Genomic DNA, 22,554 nt, shown 5'->3' with positions numbered 1-22,554 from the left:
AGGTTTACAAGGAATATCAGGAAATGACTTGAGGTAGTAGAGTGAAGGAGTTTAAACAAGCATAGGGGTAGGGATGAGGCTGGGCTAGATATAGGATAAGGCCAGGGACTAAGAAAAGAATACAGAGATTGGGCAGACTAGATGGGCTGAATGGTTCTTATCTGCCATCTATGTTTCTAAGTTCCTGTTTACATCTAATGTGAACCGATGAAAGAAAAATAATGGCATATGAAGAACCCCTAATACACAGCAACTTTCACCTAACTTTATAATTGATTATATTTATTCTTATAACTTCTAGAGACTGCTTTATGAGGATTTTCATTATGAGAGGTGCCCTTTGATCCTTTTCTGTTTACGCAAGCAATTGCATGCAGGAGGCCGCATCAAAGACGTAGACTATCTTGGGGACCTGAAGTGCCAGGTCCCACTCTACTATTACACAAACCGAATAGGACAATAGATTTGTATTATAATACTCAACAATTTGTATATTACTAGAAAACAAATGGTATGACATCAATGTATTAAAATTAATTAAATCAACTGGGTTGCCAGGAGAGTTTGTAGGATTCAACTCCATGAATATAAAGGGCCAATTATTATTATTATTAAAATAGCATCAAAATCAATGGACACGTTGTAAAGAAAACCCAGTCTTTGATAACAGAGTAATGCTGCCTCCTCAATTTTAATATGGCAGATGGATTCCCTCTAACCCAATAGAGTGCAATGATAAATAAATATAATTTTATATTTATTACCTAGCTGATATATTTATTATTCTGATTAGACATAATTCATTTCTACAACTTTTTACCCATGCAAATGCTTTTACTAGACCAGCATCATTTCCAGTATAGAAAGGGCTGTTTTCAGTTAAATCATTTGGAAGCCTTCCATGGTTCGGTGTCTTCACAAGCCCTTTGTCTGTTTTCCTGAGGCTGCCATGCATTGATGCTACTGATTTGAGTTAAACCATTAAAATCTGGACTTAACTGAGGAAATCAGTTGTTTTATAATAAAAGTAGCACAAAGCCATCTAAGCCATCTGATAATGTTAGAAGAGACATCATTTAAGTCACGGCCCCTTTTATCCTCCTTTCTATTGTTAGCCCATTTATCTCATGAGATTAAGGTTCAACCTGGAATTTACACATGGGTGCACGGCTCATAACTACTAGCGGAAAGCTCTGAGAACTCTTCAGAGGGAAAACGTCTCATTGTGGATGTTTGTGTGGCCCAAGCTGTGGTTTATTCAGAGATTGAGGCAGCAAAGAGAGAATAAAAAGGCTGGCTTCGATAGCTCGATTTGTTAAATGTAGAGTGAGATAACCAAGCATCTTTCCCATTGTTCTCATGTGTGTATTTTATATTGTCCCCAACTTACTAAATAAATTCAAACTTTCAGGGGCTATAAAGCATAAGCAATGTATCTGTGCAAATGTATTTCTTTTCAATAGTGATTGTAATGTTATGATTAAGAAAAACAATGTTAGAACTGATGATGTGAAATTAAAATAAAAACTTTAAACTTCACATTCTGTATCCAATAAACGTACATTTTTTTCCCAGGTGACTTGTTTCATGCGCATGTTCCAAAAAAGCTAACATTCGAAGAAGCTAAAGCAGAATGTCAGAAGAGGAGTGCCGCTCTTGCCACAGTTGGTGACCTCTATGCAGCATGGAGAAGAGGATTTGACCAATGTGACTATGGTTGGCTTGCTGATGGCAGTGTCCGCTATCCAGTGTCTCTGGCTAGACCTCAGTGTGGAGGAGGATTGCTTGGCGTCAGGACTAAGTACCGCTTCAGTAACCAGACTTTCTTCCCAGAACCACACAACAAATTTGATGCGTACTGCATTCAAGGTACGTAAAACAATGATTCATTATATTTTATTTATGGAATGCAAAATAATGCACAAAATATTTGTGTTCCATATGTGCATTTGGCATCCATATGGGTTCTATATAACCTTGACCTGGAAAAATTCATATTTATGGTATTTCATAACGATTGGTGTTTTGGGACTATGGGCCAACATTAAAAGACTATGTGCTCATGGCAACCCATTTCACTGTTGAAAAGCAGAAGGTTGCTCAGTCATGTGACCTTATTTTACTTATATTTAGATTGCCAGTGTGATCTTCAAAAATATTCATCCCACTTTATTAAATAGCCGAACAACACTAACTGGAATAATGTATAATTGTATTAAAATGAAAATAATTCTTGATCAAGTCTATGTACCTCTCAAGAGTTAACAAAATAGGTAAACTTAATAGGAAGTTGCTGCAGACTTGACAGCAGTGACTTCTTATGAACTTTAGTTGAAAATGCATCACGTTAATTGGCAATCACCTTCGTAAAACACGCTAGGTATAAGAAAAAATAACCACGTTAGCTCAGTCTTGGCTGTCACTAAGTTTTATTTGGGTTTCTTTAATTCTGTTCCATGATAGTATATCTTTAAGATGTTCATGATGGTTCCGAAAGAAAGACAGTGATGTACTTTGTCTGTTGGTCTTCCATACCTGCCCCTGAAAGGGTTCTGGCCATTGAGGTAGAATGACACTTCTGAAAGTTCAGGGACATCTTCCATGAGTTCTAACTGTGGCTACAACTAGAGTCCGTTTCCAAAGCTTTTATTAACAATTTAGTATTTAGTACTAGAATTAGAAATTCACAGAAGGAATGTAAGTTCAGTAAATGGAGTTAGTTATGCAGATTTTGCCATCAAGTGCCAACACTTTTATTCTAAAATGCATGGTATAGTCAGCTTAAGTCAATACCTTTAATTGGAAAACAAAACCATTAACATAAAATGAGCTATAGCAAAATGTGTAACATGTGCAAAATGTGCAACATTCACATAGTTCAAAGTGATCAAATTTACTAATTTATAATGGACTCTATGCTGAAACTATTTCTAATAAACTTAATCGGGAATACAGAAAAAAACACAATACTTTACCCTGTTGGAACACGGTGAACACATCTGAGCACATTATAAAATGCACTGAATATTATTCTGGCTGCAAAATGTATGTCAAAAAGATGTTGGATCAAAGATTGTAATCTCATATGGTCCCAATGTGAACCGTACTGTGAATTTTTATTGTCTTTGATCATCTCGTGTTCTTCAAATGTTTTGAATTATATTGAAACTAGTATCGAAATTATATCTCTGGCAAAAAAGTGGGTATAGTGTTAATCTTTGATTTCCATTATCTGAAATGGAATACAGTGTGTGCAGCAGTTCTAAATCAGCATTATCTACCCAAAATACATTTCAAAAGAAATACTGCTCAACAGATGTTAGCTACATTAAAACATGCATCACGGTTAACATATCCTTAAGTCAAATATTGTATACAATTCTAACAAATTTCCAGGTACGCTGTTTCTAAAATTCAACAAAAACATTTTTTGTCTAGTATTGCAATTTGCAGTTTTAAAAAATAAACTTGTAGATAACTGTGCAGTAGTGAAAGGAGACAAAAAGTATCCATGCTAGAGACAAATCTATCACAAGTAATTGAGCTTCAATATTTGGCAAGATTGATTAATAGATAGATACGCTAAAATAGGATAAGATGAATATCTTGGCCCAGATTCAATAAAATAAAACATTGCACAAATCAGGATCAGGATAGGATTGGAAGAATTATAAACACTAGGGTCTAGCGCTAGTAAATGCTTCTGCTTTTTCAGGGTACAATCCTCTAATTGAATCCTTTATTCCCAGTTCCTGTATGTTCCCAATAATATCACCTAAAACCTTCTCAAGCCTCAAGGTAAACTGCACTTGATATTAAAAACCACAAAAGTTTTTTTTTTAACATAATCATAAGAATTACAAACCGCTAGCACCCAATCTATTTATTGAAATAAAACCCTTAGATAACATATCAGTCATAAATAATTTAAAAAGTAATGTATATAATCATAGTTTTCAGTGGTGTTCTTCTTGCTTAATGCCAAAACTAGTGTTCAGCCAAAGGTTATGTCATTGCGCATCCTTCATAGTGGAGGAGAATGATGTACATAACCGGCTACTCTCTAGGTAGGCTTCCTGGAGCTCTACGTCTTTTGGTGGAAGGGCTTCCCATAGGAGAGGTGCTAGTCCCAGACAAACTTTACTCGCAGGAAACTAGGTGGGAGTAGACAGCATGTGCGGATTCGTTCTGGTCACACACAGCTCCCCTGTACAGAGAAAGAAGAGACTGACCTGGAGACCCGGGGAAGCAGGGCTGTACCCAGAGACTCCAGGTCTAACCCAGACAATTCCCAGGAGTGGTAATGTGACATCATAACTTCACCAACTAATTCATTAGAGATTTACATGAAAAAAACTAGAACAGAATGATATATCATTACACACACACACACACACACATATATATATATATATATATATATATATATATATATATATATATATATATATATATATATGGGATTTCATATAAAAATAACTGGTACACTTATTTCACAATATATTGGAACATTGCAGCTGTAAATGTAATTTTTACATTTTCATTTTGAATCCTACTTATTATTATTATTATTGTTTATCTACCGTATGTATCTCGTTAATAAAAAAAAAAAAGTAATATCAACCCACTTGCCAGCTCAAAAGCATATTTTCAAGGTTAGTTACCAAAATCAATACAAGGAAAATATGGGTGTATGTGATTTCTGTTGCCTGGAAATACAACAGGATGATGAAATATACTAAAATCTCCAAGGCTTAAGAGTTTTGCTCTTTAACATCTTGGGATTCAATCACTTCCTGTCTGAGCTGCAGCTGTTACTTCAGTCTGTGGGAAATGCTTGCAGGTAACACATGTACAGCACATAAGTCTGCTCTAAGAAAAATATATATTTATTTTATTTTGCTTCTACATACATTTCAATATTATTGAAATTATTAGATTATTATAATATTAGGTGAGCTTGCATAGCATTCATCCTTTTATATGACAAGCATATAAAAATGCTATTGTTAAGCAAGCTGATACATTTGTTTTTACTTACTTTTAGAATAGTGAGAGCTTCTTGACCAGATCTGTAAGCGATAACATTGCAAGTGGGTTCGCGAGTTATCTCATACATGTGCGTGCGGCTCTATTGTGATCGATTGCCCGGGTGATGCAGCCACACCTATGAAACAACGTTCAATGTATTGTCATCGCTAGATGACTTCAACCACATCTGTTACATAGTTAAAAAGAAAAAAAGACATAAGTCCATTGAGTTTAACCATTCAAAGATGTCCGGAATTACATGAATCCAGATGAAGGCAAAACAAAAAAAAAAATGCAATCATGAACAATCAGCATAGCGAAAGGATGAACAACCTTGTAAAATTATTTTTAGTTGGGGATGTAAGACTACAGAGGTCACAAAAATATATATTACATGTGGGTTTTATAAGTATTTTTTAGCTATTTGTCCAGTTTCAATACAGATAACTGAAAAAAAATCGATACACCTGGTCATGATTCCCAGTTTCCCAAACTATACAATTCTCTAGTATATAAATATAAAACTACAGTATACAATAGTATGATCATGAAATATAGAATGCTGTCATACATTGTATTCATTTATTACCTCCTGGCGGTCAGGGTGGCCAATAAGAAACTCCTGAGAGTGAAGCACAAGTCACATGACTTGCTTAGTTTATTGTCAAAAACATGGGTGAGACGCAAAAATATACATTTGCATCCAGTTCTGTAAGCGTGATATGTCGATATATGACTTGATACAATGTCTTTATTTATTATACTGCATACAGAGTAACCAACACATAAAGTCCAGCTACATTGAAACGCTAAGTCCCATTATTCCCTGTCTGCTGTTTAGTTGTAGAACTACCTTTTGGTTAGCCTTACTTTACTTTTGAGCCAAAAGCCCTTGGACAATCCTTTAACCCCTTTATGACAAAAATGCATTGTTTTCAATGGGTTTAGGGACCGCCCATTGTCCTTAAGGGGTTAATGTATTAAAATAATTAAAATAAACAACAAAACAAATAATATATACCTAGTGACTTACATGCTACTCCAAAAGTGTGAAAATGTGAAACCTTTTAGAACATTAAATATTTTCTAATAAGAACATTAACACAAACCATCTGTCAGCACCAGACATGTAAAGCCAGTAAAGTGGGATCATGAAATGTTGCCAACTTCTATATTAATAGTTCAGTTGTAAAATATTTTTTTTTTCCAAGTGTTTTTTCTTGATTTTAAAATCTCTGTAAGATTTCTGACTGTGCAGACGGGGTTAACCAGAACAGTTTTACACTAGATCATTATAATAAAAACAGGATGGGGGAAATTGGAAACAATAAATAAAAGGAAAAGATTGTCCCTTTTTTTTTGTCATTTGTGCCATGGCATATGTGAACAGTTACAATCGAGTACCGATTTTGAAAATCTTTTTTCTAAACATACCCCTAAAAGAATTGTTAGCACACGATACAGTTACAATTGCACAACGTATAAAGCATTTCTAAGCAAGAGCTGTCCAATTTATCTCGAGAGATGGCTTTCTGATGGAAACCTACAAATATTGTTGTATGGTTTTGAATGTTGCAAAGCTGGTACATTATTTGTTAGTCAAAGAAATGAAAGTTAATTCTGACAGGACTGTGAACCTCAAGGACTTCATGGGGTGACCCTGATGTGGATACCCCTCTGGTACTGTCATGTATTCTCACGTTTCCTAATAAACATTATATAGAAACAATAAACATCAACCAATAGTTGTTTGTTTGCTAACTAGCTTTTCATGCTGAGTCAGCAAAAGTAATCTAGATTTAAGAGTTATTAAATCTTAAGTTATAAATGTGTGTCAATGCCTTAAATTTTGTTCCATTAAGCTATCATTGAGCAGGATTTTTGTTCTTTTTGGTGCCCCACCAAGGGTCAAACCCATTCTTAAGTCTTCCACCACAATCACATGTTCAATAAATTTCATCCTGGTATTTCTCAGATGTAACTCTTTTGAGTTGGCTATAAGGAAACACTTGAGTTATGGTATGCCTTGTTTATATTATAAAGAAATGTAAGTTACAAAAAAACCCTTAATGTTCTTATCAACATATGTTCAGCACACTTTAAGACAATTTACATGAGCAGGAAATTACTCAAAATGAATTTCTTAGAAAAAGAGAAACACTGAAATTGCACTCTTTATAGTCATATTTGGACTACGCTTTGTCCAATCTATTGAAATAACGCAACTAATTCCAAGAGTGTTTCATTTTTCTTGCAACAAATCCCATGTTTTTTTTTTAAATACTATACTGAAAAATGATACATTCATTATCTAGAATTACTGAAATGTGTGCTTTATTTTTATAGGTAAAAAGAATGTAACAGAGTCAGTGTCTGTAAAACTGATACTACCTACAGAAGCCATGACTGCAAGCCTCATCAAGAAATTGGAAAGCCTACCCTTGAAGGTTACACCAAAGCCAGTTTTATCCACAACGCAACCAACTCAAAAAACAGAAGTTGTAGAAACAACAGCAGAGTCTGCAACATATAAGCCGGCCCTGTTACTACAGCAAGAAACAACAATATCTGATGTAACAACCTTTTCAGATAAACATAGAAGTGAGCAGCCAGAGGGAAGTACTCCATTACCAAAGACTATTACTGAAGCATCATCAGTTTCTTCATTCTCTGATGTTACTTCAGGTGTCAGTGGGGAACGTGAACCTTCACAAGCCCCCTCAACAAGTACGTACGCCAAAGCTGAAGGCACACAATCCCCAGATATTGCTCAGGATAGTCAAACAACATCTGCGTATGGAAAAACAACATCTGCAGAAGACAAAATAAACGATGAAACATCTGACAGCTTGACGGAACCTCCTGCACAAACACCAATATCAGAGGAAAAGTCATTGGAAACATATAGTTCAGTTACACTAACAAAAGAAGTGTTAGTGCTAAGTACTCAACCACCAAGGGAGTCAATGGAAGCTAAAAGTGAAGAGGTTATCCCAACAGTTATAATTTCACAGGATATTACAAGTCCTAAAGATGTTATTAGTGAACCAGAAGTCCACACTCCGTCAGGTGAAATTCTCACAGAGTTTGGAGGGACTGTAACAGAGTCACAGACAGAAAAAGAAACAAAGAGAGACCCAGAGTCTCCAAGTATACAGCCTGAGTTGGATGTTTTTACAGTGTTCAAACACCTCCAGGATACCAGCAGTCTGTCACAGGACAGGACATCAGTATATCCAACATCAAAGCTGTCCTTACATGAAAGCACAGATGTCAGTGAAGTAACTACAGAACGCATTTCCAGCCCAGTAGTGACTGACATATCAGCTGGCGTAGACAGTTCAACCACAGGTCAACAAGATGTACACACAAGCTTGCCACAAGAAGATGTCACACGCGTACTTGTTGAGTCTACAGCGGCAACCAAAACAACCACTTTTTCTGCATCAGAACCTGAAATATCAGGGGATGGTACTGATAAAATAGTAGCATCTTCTTCGGCCCCAATTTATACTCAGCCATCAATAATTGAATCCTTGCACTCAACAGATAAAGCAGAGGGTTCTAGAATGCCCGAAGAAGACATACAAACTGAAGTAACTGACATAGAAAAAACTGAAGAACCCTTTACATTATCCCCCAAAGATCTTATTGCAGAAATAACAACTGAAACCACATATGAAGATGGGAAAGGAATTTCAGAGGGCGCAGATTCAACAAAGATTCCATTAAGTGTAGTACCAACTGATAAACCAAGTGCTGATATCACAACTGCCATCCCTGAACTATCCTCAGCACAATCAGAAGTACATACGATTACAAAATCCCCTGAAGAAAAAATCCAAATATCCGAAGACCCCAAACAAGACAAGTTTGTACCTGAGGGTACAGAAGCAAGTCATGTCTTACCTACAGAATCCACTGAAGTAATTTCCAAAGTTGTCAGTGACACACAAGAAATATTAAGTACAATAGAGAGTTTGGTAGAAAGCACAGTAGCAAGTCAACAGGTAGATTTAGTTTCTGAAGGAAGTGGTTCAGACCTGATCCCAAGTACATTTGCTTTTCCAACACAACATGATGCATTAGATAGTGTAGCAACATCAGAAAGCAAAACTTTTGAACAGACCAGCCTACCAGACTCTACAGGGACTGATAAACCAGAGGATAAAATAATCACTCATTTAATTGAAAAGGATGTAACTACTGCCCAACATCCAGTTTTATTCACAGAAACAACTAAGTCAGTTCCTGTAAGCGAGGGATCAACAGATTTTGAAAAGTACCCTAGTAAGGAAGAAGACGTTGTTTTAACAACAGAGACAATAGAAACTGGCACAATTGCTGCGGTATCAAGTCTGCCAAAAACTCTTGTAACAGATTCCGTACTACCATCTTCAACTGAAGGTGCTGAAACTGAGCCTGGCATTCCTGCTTCTACCGAGACAGCGAAGACACTGCTATCCAGCCCCAGTGATGCAATAACTCCTCCAAAAGAAAGAGTAGAAGGGCACACCACATTAATCCCCCCTCCAATTAGTACTCAAAAACCAGGCTTAATTGATTTGGAGACTGAAGAAGGAACCAGTCAAGGGACCATTGTAATTGGCGAATCTATTTCTCCTGTCAAAGCTACAACTGAATTTGGCATGACAGGTAAAACAGAAACAGAGATCGATTCAGAATATTTCACTAGTGGAACTTCCGCTGCAACACCAACACCGACATCCAGTTGTGAGGATACAAAGGATGGAACTGAATCAACGTCAGGATCTGCTGAAGTGAGTTCTGAAGAAAATGGTCTGCAGATACCTCCATCTCTTGACAAAATCAATCTGATCGTCGTTACATTGGATGGAAATGAAACAGGTAAGTTTTTATTATTTTCTCACTTCTGTTTGTTCAGCAACTCCCTCCTAAAAACCTTTTTTCATCTTCTTGGTGTCTAGGACTTAAATGTAAATTTTCTTTATAGATTTTGCTGAATTCATAGTCATCTTAGTTGACCAAGTTCATGTTCTTTCTTTCTTATATATAGATTTTTTACTTCCACGCCATGATACCGTCTGGTCATATATATATATATATATATATATATATATTTATTTATTTATTGCTGTTGCATATAAAGTACATCTTCTTTGATGTGTACATTTATAGCCTTGGGTATGACGATAACCCAGACAGTGTATGTGCAGGTGCTAATATTAATAAATCATATAAATGACCCAAATTTTCCAGTATGGAGGTTTAATGCAGGTGTAACAATAAAAATAGCCAAGTACGCAAAGTAAAACAAGGACCTATTTCACAAAATAAACTGTGAATGTAGTGCATTGTGTGGCGAGAAGGGCCATTTGCTGAATTCCTACAATGCTGTAAAGCACAGGTGGCAATATTAATAATAAAATGAAAACTACAATCAGGGCAACATATACATACAATGTGTTTTTTGTTAGCGTTTGACAGCGTAGAACCTGAATTGCACTTTATATTTAGACACTAAAAATAATACAACAGTGACTTATCTGCTCGTAAACTTTTTATAAGCTACGAATGTAGGGTTCAAATGGTTCTTGGGAATAGCCAAACTCTGCTGTCTAGCCAAGCAGCCATTTACACACCTGGCTTCGTGAAAAAAAATGAAGGTGTTATTTTTAATAGGTAACAATAAAAATAAAAGTGAGAAAAAGCATTAAATAAAATACTTTGATTTAAAGTGGTGATATGCTTTATCTTATTAGAAGAAACATGAAGGCATGGTAGAATTAGGGGTTCTAGACTAAGGCAATGTCGGTTGCTTTGTTCAGACACATTTGTGTGATCTAATTGTGAACTGCTGTAGCTGAACATAAACAGATGTAACTCAATAGGATATATGCTGCAAATTAAAATGTATACTGATTTATTGGCTAGGCATCGTGGCACGTTATGTATTATTTCTATATATATTTAGATTTGTTTTGCAGTCGTTCGTGTGTCTATATAAAATCTCTTCTATTGGTGTGTGAGAGTGTATTTGTGTGTGTGTATGTACGCAAATGTGTGTATTCATCAAAGGAAGAATTTGCAGGTTGAACATTTTAGCTCCCTGATTTTCACAGGGTATTCCATATGTATTGTAAGGCCTTGTTAAGTGTGGCAATTAGCTGTGATCGCTTCTCCATAGGCTGCCCACACCCTGGGATTTAGCTGTTTGTTCCAGGAAAACAATGATGATGAGTTGTGAAACTCTCCCAGTTTAGTAAATACATATGCTTAGCATATAAGGCGTTACTAAAATGATGGCCCCTCTCCTCTCCAGGCTATGGGTACAACGCTGCCCTGCGTACCACAACGTATCCCAACTCCCAGAATGTACTCACTCCATATAGTGATGATCTCAACTATGTTTTCTCCTATTACACCCATAAGAGGATCCATACAGACAGCAGGACAGGCTCTGCTCATTTAAAAGGCATATGATTGTTGCAGTTGTTGGCCTGAGAAGGGGTTAATGTGAAGGTCCAATCATAGTCCAGCAACTGCCCTATAATTTGACTTTTGCCTCAATTCCCACAGTGACATGCCTTTAATATGCACAGTGGGCGACGGGTTAGATAGATAAGACTATATTATATATTATCTATAAACTATAATATTTGAAATATACAGATTGCAAACCCGCAAAAATATAAAACCTGCAAATCAGGCAACCGTTTGAACCTTTTAACATGCCAGGGAAATGTACATAGCATATGGTTATTTTATTGGCATACTCTGAGTACTCTTGGTGCCCAAGAAAACGTTGTCAGGGGCTCTCCAAAGATCAGGCATTCAGTGGGGTACTGTATAGGACTCACTTTCCTATAATGGTTTGAATAGGCTAATTCCGTTCTCCTTGGTGTTGGAATGCTGAATAGATAACAAACTCATTCCCCTTTTTACTCGATCGCCTATCTGCGTTCACATAATTTAAGAGTCTAATTTAAAGCATCCCACTTTCTACCATTTTTTTTTTACAGGCTTCATTAAATACAGCGATGTGATTCCATCATATTACATACAGTTCTTAGAAAGCATACACATTCCCTTTTGTTGCCTGCCTGTTGCCATGGCAACATGACAGCGTTTGACACAAAGATTACACACTTGAAGTGTTCTTTTGGTTCTCTATGTATTCACTGCATGTATAAACGCTCATTACTTTGGAGCTTTCTCTATAGCTTCCAATGCAATAAATTCTAGGCAATTCATTAAGTGAAGGTGGCACCAGATGGATGGTCAATGCATCAAATACCCCCACTGGTGTACAATGGGTGGGTATGTATTACGAGCAATTCTGGTACAAAATGGCTGAAGCATTCCATTGTGCACTATGGTGACTGTGACGATATTATTATTTATTGTTTTATTTATTTATTGTAGCGCCATCATATTCCGACGTGCTGTAGGTATTACCGCTTGCTTTTATTGCATATTTGCTTCTTTTTTCCCAGAGGCTTTTTGTGTTATGTTTGATTATTCCCGATGGTGTCCTATATAATTATTATATAATTATATTAAAGCACACAAGTATCTGCTTTGGGAGCTAATCGCTTAAACAAATATGCATTTGCATACAGGCCCACTATTTTAAAGTTTATATCCTTTTCAGAGACTAATTGAACCTAATTTTATTTATTGTTTTAGTTTTTTAAAATGACTGATGACAAAACATTAGGTAGGGCTGGGAAGATCACCCTCTGTGCGTGACCTAACCTGTCTAGTAAGCCTTTATGCTGATGGCCCAAGAGGGCAACCTTAAGCTCAGCGCTGAGCCTGGACCCAGCATTACCTTGAAGCAGGGACAGTGAATCAACCCAGGTTTGCTTCACTGATATTAGAAAAATGGGCATTATTTTCCATTGCTGTGTCAACATTCTTGGATATTATATCGAGTAGGTGATATAAAAAAATACATAAAATATAAAAATGTCATTTTGGAGATGTTTGAGTTTAATTTCCACATTTTCACACCGAATAGCTGACAGCCCAGAGATTGCGATTGAAAAAAATCATTCAAACAATGACTTTACCAAGTTTCATTACCAAGATGAAATGTATCACTGATTTAATTTCATTTTCTCTCATTTCACACTATGGGAGGATTGTGATAACGCAAATTGTGGTATTTTCGTTACTACAGCTAGAATAATGATTTGCCAGTAAAAAAAAGCTTCCCAACTTTTATTGTAGTTTTCCCACCGTAGAAGTTGTTTTAGTAATGCTTCAGATGCTTTACTTATTATTCATGCCCAGGTGATCTTAAGGAAACCATCCTGTACGTAATTACCACGGGTTTGCCTGGAGGCAGGAAATACAGATGGGGCATTTGCTTTGAAATAAGAGAGCTCTAATACGACAGCTTGGATGGTGCTTTGTGTTGTTTGCTAAACACCAGCATTTAATGGAAGACGTTATCGATATTGGCTTTTCTTCATAAGACAAGTTATGTGATTTGCATCTTACTTTCTGAGATTCTGTTGAAACAAGTATACCAGAAAACATTGATCTGGAGACGAATACATATAAGAGTATAAAGTGTTAAATCTGGGATTTTAAACAGTGCCTATAAAGTCGCTAGAGTACAGTAATTATATAATTATTATTTATTGTTTTATATAGCACCATCATATTCCAATCCCTTATGCTACCATGTCAAGGTATAATAATTATATCTTATCTTTTTCACTTTTTTTTTTAATTCCAGTGTTCAAATAACACAACAATAGTTAAACTAAAAAAAAAAAGCAAAATTCAAAATTTTACCTGGTGGCAATAGCTGTTTAAATAAAAGTCCTTTTCACAAACTAATCTTTGAAGAATCCCTTTATTATATTATATTAAGTGCACTTAAATATTTAGAATGCTGAGAGAAAGCCAGTGAATTCTACAGAGAGAACGCAGGTGTGAGTGGGAGGCAAGAACTAAGGGTCATGGATAAAAGAAGGGTGAGTTGAGCGCCAATGTAGGGGTATTTTATAATGGTGAGACAGTCTTCATAATGGACTAACACATAAAGAATGTTTGGCAAGGGCGTTAAGTGTGAGAGTTACAGATTTATTGTTTAATACAGGAAGGGTTAGTTAATGCCGACATATATTTAACTTTAATTACTTTGGCAGTGCGGACCCATCAGAGTAACTCTATCTGCTCATCTCCATGTTGAATAAAAACATTAATTTTGTTAATCAGATTTAGATAAAGTATCCAAAGAGATGGTTCGGTTACCTAATAGACACAAGGGACAATAATATAATTTTTGTGGGAGATCTTTTCTCAGAGTATCATTGAGCAGCTGCAGTTTGTTATAGAAGAAATGTTATGTGTCACCGGGGGAAGAAAATACTAAACTGTGCTTTAGCAGACAAGTTGATACCATGTATTTACCTTTGGTCAGGCCTAGGGCCATGCCCCCATTTCTTCTCTTCAAAGCTACCATTTTTTTTTTTGGATAAAAGCTTTTTTTTTTGGATAAAAGGAGCTGTGTGCCTTTAAGACATTGAACAGTGGAATATGATGTCATATCTCAGTGCTCCGTGTCTTAAAGGCACTGCACACCTTTTAATGCAGTCTACAGAGGCTGTGTTGCACCATCACAGCCTCCATAACATAAATGGGCCAGTTGGGTAGATCAGGGATCTCTCTAATGTAACTGTCCCATTGAGGATCAGCACACTTGGGGGGGTTAACCACTCAAAATGGCGATCTGCCCCTCCTCAGTTTTGCAGCAGAAACATTGTTGCCACCTGGGACCTGCTGCGTTAAGCCTTGTCACCCAACGCCAGGATATGTCAATGAAGCCCTTATCAGTGTTGTCATGCATTGGTCATTAACAGAGGTTAACAGAGGTTTTAACAGTAAAACGATTGGGCGCTAAAATATATTTTTAGCTGCGTCAGGTAATAGGTCATTATTAATTGTAATTTGCATTTTTTAACCACTTGAGTACCAGGGACATAACAAATGAAATTTAAATGCTATGTTAATAGGTGCCTTCCAGGTTACTTAAGCTCATGGAAAACAGATGTCTTCAAGTGAACAGTTCATTTGAACAGGTGTTTTCCCTTCCAAACTCGCAATCCAGCCAAAGCATTGTTTTTGGAAATGGTCTAATGTGAACCTAAGAACCCTGGAGGGGTTAGTTAATGGTAGGCAATGTAACGCTTACAGCTTTGGAACGCAAATGGTTATAAACATTAGTACAGACTAAAGTATCAAGATCAGCGTATAAAACTGCAGTGGATTAGACCAAGCCATTGACAAACAATAAAGAAACAGCCCACCCATGACTGCGCGTGACACCAAAGTGATTCATCTGCAGGCAGCTGTGGAAGACAGGGTCTGTTCATTGTTTTCTGGGATTATTCATATTAGCAAATTGTTATATTCTCTTTATGCAAGGATATTTCCACATGATTTTTCTACAGTAAATATTCATTTTTAACAGTCCCAAATTCAGAATTATACGATTTGTTATTTTTACTGACCTATTTATAATAAAATAATATCAACAGCACAGTTTCATGATTTATGAAACTACAAATAAAAATTTATTCTGCAAAACTTTTATTTTTGATATTTTAGAAAAACATATTATGTTGCATAGTGTTTATAGATGTCTCTGTTCTATATTCAACATGCGTGTGTTTGGACCTTGATGTAGCCTTATTCAAGAATGGTGACACACAGCTTGTATATGCTGTTTGTCTTAGTGAACCTGTTACCTATCACTAGAATGATCTGAATTAGAAGATTTTAATTACATTTTTAGTTACAAGCTACTTTTAAGTAAAAAAAACAGAAGCAATCACCTGTTTCTTCTTTTGCACATTTGCGAAATATAGTTCTCTGGCAAATTCAGGCATATTTTGCCATGATTAAAAATATACCTGCAGAAAAGAATTGTTAAAACATATTCAAGGTAATAATTTTAGCAGTCATTCCATCATGGTGTTTGATAATGTTGTATTATATAGTACATTTTATTGTCCATCATATTCATTCATGAAACAAAACCAAATTAATAGCTACATTAACTAAGTTGCTCACTTATTGTTGATTTGCTGCTCATTGTATTACATATATCACATACTCTAATGCTAACCACCGTATTTTTTGAATCTCATCATGTTTACATTCTAAAAATATCAATGACTATTTGTTTTTTATCAGACCCAGTGGGCTCACTCCTTGATGAATTGGGTTACTCAAGAAATGAAACAGACGGAGACCCATTGTTTATTGATATATTGCATTTTGAGTCAGAATCCGAGGAGAGCTCAGAGTGTGACAACGCTACTGTTGTTCCGACCTCCCCATCCTTACAATTTATTAATGGGAAACATGAAATAACCACTGAACCAAGAGATCCTAAAGCTGAGGAGGCTAGAAGAGACCAAATTGAGAGTGTTACTCCAGAAAATGCATCAGTAACACAGATGAGTGTGGTCCAGTCACTTTATTCTAATTTCACAGAGCCAGCTGCAGGTACTGGGGAACCCACAAGTGACCTTAAAATACAAGATCCAGAATACAGTGGTGACATAGACACGTTGACTGAAGACAAATCTACTGTGCCACCATCTCAAAGTATTGTGAAGTCTACATCACAAGAGCCTGAAACACAGTTTATACAAAGTGAATCTCCAGATAGGGAAACATTTCCTTTATTTGCATTAGAATCATCTGGACATTCAGAATCTGAACCTGACACCGAAACTAGCATCACTGAAAGAACTGAACTAGGTACCACAAGTCTCACAGACAGCAGTCAGCCAATCAGTGTAACAGAGTATACTGTTGAGTCATCAACGGTCCATCTAACGCTTAAAACGGGTACAGATGATATACGTAAAAACATTTTCTTTTCAACAGAAGCATCGTTTAAAGAAGACGACAAAGAAACAATAACTGTTTCTCAAACAGAAGATGCAGCAAAAACAAGTGATATATTCAGTGCCCCCAATTCTACTGCATTTCTGATACCAGAAGGGTCTGGGGATAGTGGAAGAGAAGATCTTTTTAAAACAGAATACATCACCCAAACATTTGCCGAAAGTAAAGCTGTAACCACAGAACCCAAAACACATTTGCCTACAAGTGTCTTAGAAATAGAAGTTTCACCCTCCAAAGAAACACTGCCAGTTTCCACTATACTTGAACAGGAAACAGAAATCACTATACAAAGTACATTAAGGCCTGAACAAAGCACAAGTACCCTAGATACCAAAAAAATTGAGCTTCTTGATGAAGAAGGGTCAACTGCAGAAGATTCTCTTTTAGAACAACTTTCAACTGTTGGTGCTAGTATGTTATATTCAACAGAAGCATTCCAAGCAGTAACAGAATCCTCACATTTGAAAGATATCACCTACATTCCTGTTACCTCTGGAGAAATACCCCACGCAGACACTCATGGTGATGAAAATGCAACAACATCTCTGGGGATCACCATTGGTGCGTTGTTAACCGAGGAGAGTTCTGGCGAAACGGATATTCCACTTGAATATTTATCAAGCATACCTTCACAGACAGAGCAGGATCTTGAAAAGGTCCAGACAGATTCACCTAAGACTGTAGCCACTGATTTGGAAGACACAACTACAGTCGAGCCACATATAACTTTTATCACATCAGAAGGCTCAATGACAGAAGAAACACTTGCAACTACTGACAAGCAAGATGTTACAGATGAACAGGTATATAAGACTGAATCACCTATTTTAACTACAGCTTTCCCACAAATACCATCTGTTTCTAGTTCTTTGATATCAACTGTAACTAAAGATACATATGTTGTCTTTGGATCTGGTGATGCTGAATCTACTATAAAAACCAGTTCACAGCCTGATGCAGATCAAAAGAAGGAGGGCATAGAGATTGGGGCTGTGTCGCCAACCACTGAACCCACCAGGGATGTTCAACCATCTTCAACGTTCTATGAATCTATTTCATTTAAGACTCCTGAAGAAATAACGAGCACCCTCTCAGCTTTCACATATGAAGGATCAGGGGATGTAATTTCTACTTCCCAGCCTTCATCAGGCATAAAAGTTGAAATTACTGAAGGAGAAAAACTTCAAAATGAGGAATATACTTTTTCTCCAATATCTATATCTGCAGAATATATAGTAAAGCCCCAAACTGATAAAATTGAAGATGTTTTTAGCTCTGGTGATGAAGAAGCTGAAACTGCACCTGCAGAAACAGTAACAGAGGCATTGGAATCTGTAAAGTACACTACCACATCACCGCTTGCAGCATTTAGTGAAAGTGCAGGAGCACCCACAACTGAAGCAATTACTGAAACTGAGAAGAAAGAGGCCACGATAATTTTCAGTACAGAAATACCTATCGTATCAGAAACATCAAAGTACTCTAGTAGCACCAAAGAGGGGTTTGCAAGCACAGTAGCCCATGAAGTAGATAGTACTGGTTCGTTACTTATTGATCAGGGCTCAGGAGTCCCAGAGGATACCATAATTGATTCTTCTACTGACTCCTTTGTAACAAAAACAGATATATCACCTAAAGCATTTAGTGAAATAATAAGCACAATTTTGTCAAGCACAGAATCTAAGGAAGGACTGACAACAGAAACAAGTGAGACTACAGTTGTAGCAGAAAGTACCAGCAAGGAAGATTATATATTAACTTCCCAAGTGGCTGTTGGCAAAGGAAGACGTACATTCGGAACACAGGCAACTGTAACTGATACAACTCAACCCCCAAGATCTAGGGAGCATTTTACTGAAGCTGAGGACATAATCAGCACTGAATCACCACTTATAGATGAAGGCTCAGGGTATCACGAAAAACCTTTCATAGATTTTGTGATTAAAATTATACCAAGTGATGAAACAAAAAGCGACCACATGAGCACTGTTCTGCCAACCATAGTTTCTGCATCTACGTTAAAAACCACAGATTCCATCACTAAACAATACGTAAGTCCTACAGAAACTCCCTCTCAACCAATCATTAGCACTGATATCCTTCCTACTGATGAAGGTTCAGGAGAACCAGAAGGCCTATTCACAGAATCCTCAATCAAGACACCTGTGACAAGTGTTGAAATAAAATCAGAAGAAGTTGAATCTGTAAGTAGATCTCTTCCAACTTCTGACCGTGCTGATGATGTTGTAACCGCAAGCGATGATCTGAAAGCAACAGATTCTACCTCATCTAAATCTATTAGCTCAACAGAACCCATTATAGAAATTATAACTCAAAAACCCACTGTCAATTATTCCTTACTCACAGTACAGGAAGATTTAGGTGTAGACATTTTGAGCAAAACACTTGTGCCAAGTGTTGAAACTAAATCAATGGAAAGTGAAATTCTAAGTACAACTCTCCCAGCTGCTGACCATACTGAGAGCGTGGATGTAAAAACCTCAAAAGTTGAACTAGAAGCAACAGATGCCACCACAATACAATATGTAAGCTCTACAGAACCCATTACAGACACTCTACCACAAAAACTCATTGTCACTGATTCCTTCCTAGTTGATCAAGGATCAGGAGATAATGCAGATTTGTTTGAAGAACCGTTGATCAAGACACCTACACCAAGTCTTGAAGCAATATCAGAGGAAAGCGCAACTCTCCCAACTATTGTAGCAGAAAGTACCAGCAAGGAAGATTATATATTAACTTCCAAAGTGGCTGTTGGCAAAGGAAGACACAAATTCGGAACACAGGCAACTGTAACTGATACAACTCAACCCCCTAGCTCTACAGAGCATTTTACTGAAGCTGAGGACATAATCAGCACTGACTCACCACTTATAGATGAAGGCTCAGGGGATCATGAAAAACCTTTCATAGATTTTGTGATTAAAACTATACCAAGTGATGAAACAAAAAGTGACCACATAAGCACTGTTCTGCCAACCACAATTTCTGCATCTACGTTTAAAACCACAGATTCCATCACTAAACAATACGTAAGTCCTACAGAAACTCCCTCCCAACCAATCATTAGCACTGATATCCTTCCTACTGATGAAGGTTCAGGAGAACCAGAAGGCCTATTCACAGAATCCTCAATCAAGACACCTGTGACAAGTGTTGAAATAAAATCAGAAGAAGTTGAATCTGTAAGTAGATCTCTTCCAACTTCTGACCGTGCTGATGATGTGGATGTTGTAACCGCAAGCGATGATCTGAAAGCAACAGATTCTACCTCATCTAAATCTATTAGCCCAACAGAACCCATTTCAGAAAGTATAACTCAAAAGCCCACTGTCAATTATTCCTTACTCACAGTACAGGAAGATTTAGTTGTAGACATTTTGAGCAAAACACTTGTGCCAAGTGTTGAAACTAAATCAATGGAAAGTGAAATTCTAAGTACAACTCTCCCAGCTGCTGACCATACTGAGAGCGTGGATGTAAAAACCTCACAAGTTGAACTAGAAGCAACAGATGCCACCACAATACAATATGTAAGCTCTACAGAACCCATTACAGACACTCTACCACAAAAACTCATTGTCACTGATTCCTTCCTAGTTGATCAAGGATCAGGAGATAATGCAGATTTGTTTGAAGAACCTTTGATCAAGATACCTACGCCAAGTCTCGAAGCAAAATCAGAGGAAAACGCAACTCTCCCAACTATTTACCTCACTAAAACTGTGGATATAGACATTTCAAAGAAAACAGATGGTATTTCAACACAACCCATAAGCTCTACTGAATCAATTACAGATACTCCACCACAAGAACTCATGATCACTGATTCTATATTCACTGATGAAGGTTCTGGAGAAAAAGATGACTTGTTTCAAGAATCATTGATTAAGACACTAACACCAAGCATTCACACAAGATCAGAGGAAAGAGAACCTATAAGCACAAGTTTCCCATTCATTGACCATACCAAAAGTGTGGATGCAGAAATCACAACAACTGATCTAGAGGCAGATGTTGTCACATCAGTACAAACCATCATTGCAACAGAAACCACTACTAAGCTTCCACTTCAAAAACTCATCAGCACCGAACAAGTTTCTACTGACCAGGGCTCAGGAGATCTAGATGAATTAGTCACTGATCACTTGGTTTCTACCCCAGTATCAAGTATTGCTGCAACAACAGTAAAGATTATGACACCTACGGCAAGTACTGATATTAGAACCACAGAAACAACAGGTATATTTGAAGATTCTGTTGAACATGGAACAGTCAAAGCAGAAACCCCTTCTACCATAGAAGCAGCTGCGGTTTCTATAACTGAGACAAAAACATCTGATGTTATAACAGAAAGAACAAGCACAGAAGATTTTACAGTAGAACCTGCAAAACTGAGTAGTATTGGTTTACCATTGATGACTGAAGGTTCGGGGGAAGAAGAAAAGCTTTCTGTAGATTATTCTACCATAGCCCCAGCCTTTACAACTGTGGTAAAGGCTGAGGAATCAAGTGAGGAGTTTATCACACTGTCCCCAGAAATAAAGGTTTCTGTAGATTATTCTACTGTGACTCCAGCTTTAGTAACCAAAACACACACTGAAGAATCAAGTGAGGAAATAAGCTCCCCAACTGCAGGAAAAGTTGAAATTGCTAGTGATGTGGACAGTTTCACCAAGGAATCTGCAACAGTAGAACCGAAGATTAGCTTTCACACAAGTGCATCTGAAATACCTCAACAAGAAATAAAAACTCGTGCAGAAGAATTAGCACAAATTAAAGTTGTTACAAGTTCTCCTTTAAATGTAGAGGATGAAAATGAATACTTAATTGGTACAGGAAAAACACCTTCATTAGATGTTATGGAAGAAAGCACTATTAGTAGCACATGGGTGGAGACTGAACCCAGGGAAACTAGCACTTCAACATTAGCCACAGAGTTTATTTTGGATTACAAATCAAGTGCAACAATTAAAGAAGATATTGGGTCATCAACAGTAGAGAAAGATTTGACAAGTCTAGGTTTAAGAGCTAGCACAACTGCGCCTCAAGATTCAGAACAATTATTTTCCACAAAGAAAACACCTGCCTCAGAAGAAGGATCTGGGGATACGTTTGCTGAAATCGAATCCACAGCTTTTGCAGAAGCTTCTGAAAAAGTGGAGCAAATTCATACAGAGCCTACTAAACCTACTCTTGAAGCAGTGGAAGAAAGCACTAGCACATCTGGTCCCAAACACTTAGTTGAAGCTGATACTACAGAGATGTCGCAGACATTAAGTGTAGATTCAAAAATTAAAACCACAATCGTTTTTATACCTACCACATATCAAACAGAGCTCAGTTCTGGTGAACCCCAAACAATTCCTGCTGAAGACTTTACACAAACAGGTGAAGAAAAGGAAAGTGGAACACTTGCTTTTGTTACAGAAGGCACACACAAAACCACAGATTCTGACAAAGTAGATATTTATACAACAGAGCCCACAACACAAACTGATGAAAGAGATCTTGTAACTGAGTTCTTTTCAGGGCAAGGTTCTGGGGAGCCTGATGATTCTGTCGTGACTACAACTTCATCTT

General features: G+C 37.0%; 1 protein-coding gene across 1 annotated transcript in view; it reads left to right on the top strand.

The window, feature by feature from the left end:
* The window catches only part of VCAN (versican), a 59,881-nt gene that overhangs the window by 19,272 nt on the left and 18,055 nt on the right, over positions 1 to 22,554 (top strand). The window contains exon 6 of the mRNA XM_053475161.1: positions 1,576 to 1,869. Coding sequence (XP_053331136.1) covers positions 1,576 to 1,869 — 294 coding nt within the window. The remainder of the gene's footprint in view (positions 1 to 1,575; positions 1,870 to 22,554) is intronic.

Source organism: Spea bombifrons, chromosome 1 (assembly GCF_027358695.1).
Source record: "Spea bombifrons isolate aSpeBom1 chromosome 1, aSpeBom1.2.pri, whole genome shotgun sequence".
NCBI classification, from domain to species: Eukaryota; Metazoa; Chordata; class Amphibia; order Anura; family Pelobatidae; genus Spea; species Spea bombifrons.
The sequence above is the reverse complement of the archived record's forward strand: the minus strand, read 5'-3'. Positions and strand labels throughout refer to the sequence as shown.